Consider the following 9620-nt stretch of genomic DNA (forward strand, 5'->3'; position numbering starts at 1 on the left):
ATAGTTATTCTGATATATATCAGAAACACATTCCCAAACATCCTTAAGATTTGAATAAAAATATTAACGAATCTTCACAACTTAACGATATTAGAAAATACATAGCTTGGTAATCAACATTCGGGTTTTGTACAATATGTTATCCTGGTAGTGCGATATGTGTACACATAATGGACAAGGATCCTTCATATTATCATTACCCGACAGCAGTCACATTTTGTGTAAATCTTCAGTGTTAGACGGATCCAGATGCGTCGTGGAAATGGTATGCTAAGATGGAGAACCCCGAAGTCCTGAAAATCGAACTTGCTCTTTATTTGTTCATGTCTGTGAGTAGTGATGGTTTTGTTCTTTAATCCTGAAATATTTACAGATGCGGGGAGTAACACCTACAGTCTGCAAACAGAAACAAGGACCACGTTGACATTACTATGTGAGTCAAATCAGTCTAGTAGTTGTTGACGTTACACTACTGATGTGCGTGCTTCTCAAACAGGATATGTTACTGACTCTGCCCTAACGTGCAACCACTGGGATGTTGTACAGGACGCTGCTGAAATACTTTCACACTGAGCGCTTTCAGATAATATCACTGAAATCCATTGGGAGCCCAATTTTAGTCTCAGACATTTTCTTAGCAAAGACATGGGAATGGTTATAATGCGTGAATGTTTTCCATCTTCTGATTGCATGGTAAGGCATTGGATTTAGACTCATTAAAGCATGGGCTCCTGGGGTTTGAGGGTGCAAGGTGTACCATCTCCAAGGTTAAAGATCCAGAGGAGCTTGAGGTGTCAGGAGGTATGGGGTTGGAGGGTGCGAGGTATACCATGTCCAAGGATAAAGGTACAGAGAGCTTGAGGTGTCAGGAAGTAATGGGTGTGAGGGTACGTGGGGTACAATCTCCAAGGATAAAGATCCAGAGAGCTTGAGGTGTCAGGAAGGAGTCCACTTGTGACCGGCTGCAACAACCTTGTTTGCAGACTGTTTCAGTGTTGTCACCACCCTTAGTGTACAGTACACAAACATGTGCACTTAAAAGAACCCACCGATACGTCAGTAAGTGACCAGGTGGTGGCCACATGAAAACGTGAAAACATCTACTTGCGGGTACAGCAACGGCAGTACATTTGTACAAAGTACTGTGACTCTGTGTCCCAATTCACCCAGCTGTAAATGGGTACCTCATATGGATGTGAAAACCGCAATGACTTGGTGCACCTAATAACTGCAAGACTGGTATGGTCCCTAGGGAGTTGAAATTCATAATCAATTCAGGGCCGTAGGTAACTTTCCTTACTAAGGTGGTCACTATATAACGTTAAAAGAATCATATGTCAATATATACTCTGATGCATGAAAAAGTAACCTGTAAAATATTCCCCCTTGGAGACTATACTTAAAGAGCATATATGCATAGTAAGTTAACATGCCTAAATAATGAATACGATCAAATATATTAAGCAGATTATACAATTTTGTGTTTCTAAGCCGGAGTAAACGTTGAAACTGCAAGCTTAGTATTCAATGGAGTTTATAGCCAACATTTAGATTACCGACACAAATATTTTCACAGCGTTAAAATGTCTATTTATATCAGAATTCTAACACAATTCACACAGACGAAAATGGCAGCCGATATTCAGTGCGGTGTTTCACTGAAACGAGGTTGACAATAAAATGTCTAATTTGTTGTCTAAAGTCGGGAAATGCATTAAATTGTAAACAAAATGTATATTTCCAGGTCCTCAACTACAACTGGACGCTGCTCGAGCCAACACAGACATGTGCCACGTAACTACAGACGGTCAGCTGGTCAACTCCCACTTGTGACCGGCTGCAACAACCTTGTTTGCAGACTGTTTCAGTGTTGTCACCACCCTTAGTGTACAGTACACAAACATGTGCACTTAAAAGAACCCACCGATACGTCAGTAAGTGACCAGGTGGTGGCCACATGAAAACGTGAAAACATCTACTTGCGGGTACAGCAACGGCAGTACATTTGTACAAAGTACTGTGACTCTGTGTCCCAATTCACCCAGCTGTAAATGGGTACCTCATATGGATGTGAAAACCGCAATGACTTGGTGCACCTAATAACTGCAAGACTGGTATGGTCCCTAGGGAGTTGAAATTCATAATCAATTCAGGGCCGTAGGTAACTTTCCTTACTAAGGTGGTCACTATATAACGTTAAAAGAATCATATGTCAATATATACTCTGATGCATGAAAAAGTAACCTGTAAAATATTCCCCCTTGGAGACTATACTTAAAGAGCATATATGCATAGTAAGTTAACATGCCTAAATAATGAATACGATCAAATATATTAAGCAGATTATACAATTTTGTGTTTCTAAGCCGGAGTAAACGTTGAAACTGCAAGCTTAGTATTCAATGGAGTTTATAGCCAACATTTAGATTACCGACACAAATATTTTCACAGCGTTAAAATGTCTATTTATATCAGAATTCTAACACAATTCACACAGACGAAAATGGCAGCCGATATTCAGTGCGGTGTTTCACTGAAACGAGGTTGACAATAAAATGTCTAATTTGTTGTCTAAAGTCGGGAAATGCATTAAATTGTAAACAAAATGTATATTTCCAGGTCCTCAACTACAACTGGACGCTGCTCGAGCCAACACAGACATGTGCCACGTAACTACAGACGGTCAGCTGGTCAACTCACAGCCCGCCAGACAACACAGACACAGCGGCAGGTTGCGGAAATATCTGGGTACATGTGCCTCCATCTCCATCCCCCTTCCTCCATCCCCTCTACTGTCACCCCTGCCCCACACACCCCATAGTACTGGGAGACACACTCTAGGGTGGGTGTGGTGAGTAGAGGGTGGTGGCTTGTCCTGGAGGTGGGTGTGGTGGAGGAAAGCCAGGTGGACAGTGAGATGTATGTTTGTTGACAGTGCCTCTCCTGGTGTGTCATTGTAGGGAGATGTGGCACACACCGGGGGTTCTCTGTACCAGGGTGTGGCAGCAGGGGGAGGTGGGGAAGTGTTACAGTAACACAATATCTAACACACACGGCACACAGGCCACCCTCCAGTATGGCGTTGTGCTGGATGTGGGGAGGGGGAGACTCTCCTTCATCGACCTCGACAGAGAGGTTGTTTTAGCCAAGGTGGATGTTGAGTGGAGGGAGTCTCTTCTTCCCGTGTTTGGTGCTGGGCCACCAGGTCTCTACACAGTCAACATGAAGGTGATAAGTGGGGCAGATATCACCATGACTGACGCCAAAACGTCACTTATCTATGACGCCTTGAATTGGACAATAAAATAATCACGGCATTGTGTAAACATGTAAGTGTGGTTTATTTATTTAAAATGTCAAATGTAATTGTAGTGATTGAGGCGGACGTATAAGGTGTTTGTCTATGTGTACAAGAATGTAACGTGGTCAACTAAATGTCGAGATGTTCAGATTCGATTCTGAAGTCAAAATTGAAACTGAAACATGGAAAAATGTAAGTTTGGGTGTCCACGTTTTCACGATACCCCGCTTTACTAGCGTCATAGAGATAAACATACATACATACATACATACATACATACATACATACATACATACATACATACATACATACATACATACATACATACATACATACATACATACATACATACATACATACATACATACATACATACATACATACATACATACATACATACATACATACAAAGTGAAAGTAGTGTAGTAATGATCACTGTAGAAGGTTCCTACGATGTTGGAACGGCCTGCAGGCCCAGCGCCGATTGGTATTGCATCTTGCCGGCAGTTTGAAATATGTTCACGCCCTTGTAGCCCTCAGTATATTTTCTCCAAAAAGAGCCTTTCTCACTGACTTTGAGAATTATCCATGAGTGAGTGACGAGAACGATTAATTATAAAAATACAAATAAATTGATAGCACATACATTGTAAAAACCTGTCAACGAAGGACAGTAAAACTAACTGGAATACCACAGAGTAAAGCGTAAAACTAGTGATTAGACCTAAAACAATGTATCTATAGAGGACAATACAATATAAACATGAACTATAGGTTGCCAAGAACTGAAGATAGAACACTATATTAAGGACCATGGAGACTTACAGTACATTTGCTTCCTGCATGGACTCTAGCTAGATTTACATCGTCCCTTCAGCTGTTAGCAGTTTAGACAATAACGGAATATCTATTCCACGATTAAAAACCTGGAAAACTTTAATTTACATCAAATGTTTTGGGACTTAAGTACCCTCTCAGAAAGACAATGTTTTTTCAGTACTTCAACCCCCTTTGAGGGTACAGCCACTAACGACTTGAGTTACTAATTTTATCTTCCAATCATAAAATATTTTATGTATTTACAATTCATTCAACAAATCTAATTCCTTTAAAATGCAATAATTAAAGGAGGACTAACATTGCTGAAAAGATCCTTCATACTTCGTGAATTAAAAGACTGATCCCTTGTGATGGAATACTCATCACAGTCAAGCAGGACATGCTTGACTGTGATTCTTTCATCACAAGGGATGCAGAACGGAGGATCCTTGCTTTTCAAAAGGTATTCATGAGTATATCTCGTATGGCCAATATGACATCGCCGCAAAATGATCTCTTCAAATCTGGACTGACAACGCAAGTGGGTATACCCAATATAAGGTTTTATTGCATGTAATTTATTTACGCCCACTTGGGTGTCCCATTTCTTTTGCATCAGATTACGGATATACGATCTAATTGTAGCTTTATAATCAGAGTATGGAATAAGTGGTGTCACAGATTTGTTGAGTGCTGCCTTGGCTGCAAGATCAGCCATTGTGTTATCAGCAATGCCTACATGGCTTGGTAACCAACAAAACATGATGTCGTACTGGCCAGTAGCAAGATCATTATACAATTCTATAATTTCTATTAAAAGTGGATCTTTACATAACAAGTTTTTAATTGCCTGGAGGCAAGAAAGAGAGTCTGAATAGGTTATATACTGTTTATGTCTAGGATGTCTTTCAATATATTTAAGAGCCGTTAATATAGCGTTTGCTTCTGCTGTGAAAATAGCACTGTTATCCGGTAATCTGAAAGGTATTGTTCTGGGTCCAATGACAGTGGCACAAGCAACTGAGCCACCATCCTTGGACCCATCTGTAAATAAAGATTTGTATGTACTATATATATTTATATTTGAATTGATTATATTCTTGTTTCTTTAAACTGCGTCAGTTTTAGGGCAACTTCGGGTCTAATTAGCTGCCAAGGAGGAGACGAAAGAAGACGGGAAGGAGATATTTTGGCTAACTTAATGCCGCCAGCAGAAAAAAATGGCTCAGCGGTCTCGACGTAAAGACTGCCAATAGGAGAAGTTCTAAATGACCCAAGACAAATCCTTAGACCTTGATGGTGGATAAAATCAAGTATTTTGATGGTGCTTTTACAGGCTTCCCCATACACGATGGAGCTATAATCAAGCTTCGAACGGATGAGAAATCTGTATAGGTGGAATAGGGCACTTTGGTCTCCTCCCCACTTAGAACTGGAAACAATTTTTAACAGATCAAGTGCTTTAAGGGGTTTAATGTGGGGTAGAAAAGTTAAGTATGAGTCGAAAATAAGACCCAAGAACTTGGCCTCCTTTACTACTTTATGCGGTTTATACTTTCTGCAGAAATGTAAACAATTTGTTTTTGTTATAGAAAATTTAAATTCGTTTCCAAGTGACCATTTTTCAATTATATTGAGACAGATCTGTAATTGCCAATCTATTGTATGCATATTTCTGCCTGTAGAAGAAACTTTAAAATCATCCAAGACTATTGGTGTTTATACTAAATAAAGACACAGACAAAATACTGCCTTGCGGAACACCCTCATGTTGATGAAAGTAGTCTGAGAGGGTTGATCCCACACGTACCTGAAACTGTCTGTCAGTTAAAAAATTAGATATGAATTGAGGCAAGCGACCTCTCAACCCAAAAGAGTGTAAATCTTCAAAAATATCATGCTTCCAAGTAGTACCATATGCTTTTACAAATTCAAAAAGTTTGATACTGCATGTTGTTTTTTTTTAATGAAAGAATTTTTAACAAATGATTCAAAACGACCCAAGTGGTCAATTGTGCTTCGGTCTTTACGCAAACTAGGTTGTATATCAGTGATGAGAGTGTTGGTTTCCAAAAACCAAACTAAGCGATTACTTACCATTCGCTCCATGGTTTTGCAAACGCAGCTAGTTAAGGAAATAGGTCAATAATTTGATGGATCTCTATAACCCCTGCCAGGCTTTGAAATAAGAACAACTATGGCTTTCCATCTTGTTACAGGCGGATCATCGGAAGGGTTAAGTGCTGTAAGTACTGTTGGAAAATGGTCACAACCACAAAGATCATTATGAACTGAGCATTCAAATTCAATATAAACGTTTGAATCAGTGAGAGACAGGTCTAAAGAAGTACATGTTCCCGTTGCTGGATGTAAATATATGTCAGAGCCATCATTGAATGTACATACGTTATTATTAGATATAAACGCTTCAAGAACTTTCCCTTTATTGTTAGTATCAGGACTTCCCCATAATGGGTTATGTCCATTGAGTTCACCCATTATGATACAAGAGTTTGGTAATTGGCCAAAAAAATCTTGAAGATCAGCCTGGCGAAGAAAGGAAGAAGGAGAGATATACAAGGAACAAAAACAAAAAGTTATATGTAAAGTAAGACAAACAGCAACAACCTGAAGAGTGGTTTTAAGAGGAACAGGGCTATGAATAATGCCTTGTATCACCAATATGGAATATCCACTAGTAGTTTTGTCACCAGGGTGTGCAAAAGAATGATAAGAATGGTGTTTACGCAACTCAAACTTCTCATTTTGTTTGAAGTACGTTTGTTGACAACTAAATGCTGATATTTTAAAGTCCTGTGCTAGTAATTGTACTTCATTAAAATTGGTCCTAAGTCCTCTGCAATTCCAATGGATTAAGGAGTTATTGTTCATTTAATAGCAGGGTGTAGTACTGGGGACAGACTTTTCCCCTTCCGAGGCGAACTGCTTCTATTTCGCGCATGGGAATGAAAAAGTCTTCTAAAAGTCGAAACTTCCTATGTGTTTGTACAGGATCACGTTTTGTCTGTAATCTACTTTTTGGCATTTTTTCACAACAGGAGATATTGTTTGCAAGCAACAACTGCAGAATATGGTACACCTGATGGCTGAGGGGAGGCTACATTTATTAAACGTTTTGCCTCATGATACCCGACATTCTTTTGGATTTGGATTTTGAATTTCATATTCACGTTTCCAGTCATGACATGACTTTGACGAAGACATGTGATCTCCAAGACAATTGACACATTTTGGAGAAGACAAACAGTCAGAGCCTTCATGATCATCTTTACCACATCTATAGCGTGTTGCACGATTCCCGCGGGATTGGACACCGTGATCAAACTTTTGACACTGGTAACAACGAAGTGGGTTTGGAATATACTGTTCCACTTCGATGTTGCAATATCCAGCTTTTATGTACTCTGGGTGTTGGAGTTGTGAAAAAGAAATTAAGTATGCGTTGGTATTTAAAGTTTCTCCATTTTTCTTAAACGTGAATCGTTTAACACGAGTGACTCCTTGATTTTGATGTGGGCAAACGAGCGATCTCTGTCTCTCAAAATGCCTTTGCTATTGTTCAGAGACGTGCGGAGAACTGAAACTGAAACTTCATTATTGATAAGCTGTTCTGTGGCAATGAGGGTAGCAAATTGTTTTGTCATTTGACACTCTATGAGGAGAAACCGTGATCTATTTTTTCTAACAGCTAACATCATCAACAAGTCAATAAATTGCTTTGGATGTCGCAAATGGATTTAGTTTTGGCGGTTCACCGTCAGTAGAATCCACTCCATGTATTTGGATATGTGTTTGTGGTGCTGTCCTCAAACACTCACGTAGTGCTCGTTTATGTTTTTGAGGTTGAGCCATGGTTAATAATAGAAAGTTCACGATCATCTATTTTTTCTAACAGCTAACATCATCAACAAGTCAATAAATTGCTTTGGATGTCGCAAATGGATTTAGTTTTGGCGGTTCACCGTCAGTAGAATCCACTCCATGTATTTGGATATGTGTTTGTGGTGCTGTCCTCAAACACTCACGTAGTGCTCGTTTATGTTTTTGAGGTTGAGCCATGGTTAATAATAGAAAGTTCACGATCCCAGCTCCCCACCCTCCACCGAGTGTCACATATACACCAGTCGGTCTCCGACAGGCAGCACCAAGAATACTGAAATCGTATACTCCAGCAGAAGATTAATAAGAAATTAATCGATCCATTAGATTGGCCCATGAGCCACCGCCTTCTGGGCATAAATCTCTAGGCAAAGTTCATAACATCAGTTTTCAAATCCAAAAGTGTTATGTGAGTAAAAAGCCAAGACCAAAATTGAAACAATACAAAGTCAATCAATCAATCAAACTTTATTTCTGTACAAAGGTCATCGGTCCACAAAGTCAAATGTGTGCAATTACATGGCCCCTATTGCCCTCAACCACAAGGATCCCTTCCTCCACCGACACAGGGCCGCAACCCTGGGCAAAAGGGTTGGTGGACCAAATATCCCCCCGGGTCCACAACGGGGGTGAACGGCTCTCAGCGTTACCAAACACCCACCACGAGGAGGTGGCCGTTCACGGGTGCTGAACCATCTATGAATCATCAAGTTCCGGTACCTAACAGTTCTACTTTCTGGTATTTCAGCGCTATGCGGAGAGGAATGACAAAACCAGTCTTTGCTAAAAATACAAATTTCTGTTTGCCCGATAGTGTTCGTTTATTAATTTCGTGGAAACAGTGTGGAACAAGGCACAATGTAGTTTATTTTGCTTTTATTGGGTTGACTTAAACAAACTGGGCCTGCAGATTTCAGATCCTGTAGATTAGAGACATAGGGATTGAATACATTCGGTAGCACCTCCATTAGTGATCATTCGAAATGTTCCCTTGGAGTAAAAGTTCATAGGGACTTGTTGAAAGATATCGACTGACTGACATGTAAAGGAAATACGCGTGTGTCATTGAAACGTGTCTGTATTAAGCAAGAGTTGCCCAATCCAACAGAAAAAGGTGAAAGGTTTCTCAGATAGCACGTTCATGGGTCATGTAACCTTCAGATACAGATTCACTTTGTCACCTTTCATAAAATACATTTCTTCGTGTAATTTACCTTACATACATACCAGCGTTACTCAAGCCCCATCCATTGAATGTGCATATTTGAAAAAAGAAACAACCATGAAATAATTATCTGAAATTTATATTTGGTAACATTTACTTCTAATCTGAAATTAATGCACCGATAAGGGTATATAAGCAATTTTGTAAATATGGTCATACGACCTATAGAGTCGGCTATTGACATCGTGGTTAGTGTCCAAGCTAGTATCAATTTTGCGTCAGGACGACCTTGAGACATGCATGCCAATAACTTACCATTGTTCATTTTTAAACGCCTATGTCTTGTAATGTCAAAAATATTAAAGCAACAACAAGCCTTGCTCATAAATATTTTCATCTGATTTCAAACACAAAATAATGAACTATTCCGGGGAT

General features: G+C 39.6%; 1 protein-coding gene across 2 annotated transcripts in view; it reads left to right on the forward strand.

Annotated features, from left to right (window-relative positions):
- Positions 1–3319, forward strand: part of LOC137282475 (uncharacterized) — a 50070-nt gene extending 46751 nt beyond the window's left edge. Inside the window, exons 5-6 of one of the 2 annotated variants that reach the window (XM_067814230.1) lie at positions 374–433; positions 2620–3319. In XM_067814230.1, coding sequence (XP_067670331.1) covers positions 374–433; positions 2620–2855 — 296 coding nt within the window. In that variant the 3' untranslated portion in view covers positions 2856–3319. Of the gene's footprint in view, positions 1–373; positions 434–1744; positions 1816–2619 lie in introns of those variants that run through there. The other variant, XR_010956818.1, reaches the window with a different exon arrangement.
- The last annotated feature ends 6301 nt before the right edge of the window (positions 3320–9620 follow it).

The sequence above is a fragment of the Haliotis asinina genome, chromosome 4 (assembly GCF_037392515.1).
Source record: "Haliotis asinina isolate JCU_RB_2024 chromosome 4, JCU_Hal_asi_v2, whole genome shotgun sequence".
Classification (NCBI taxonomy): Eukaryota; Metazoa; Mollusca; class Gastropoda; order Lepetellida; family Haliotidae; genus Haliotis; species Haliotis asinina.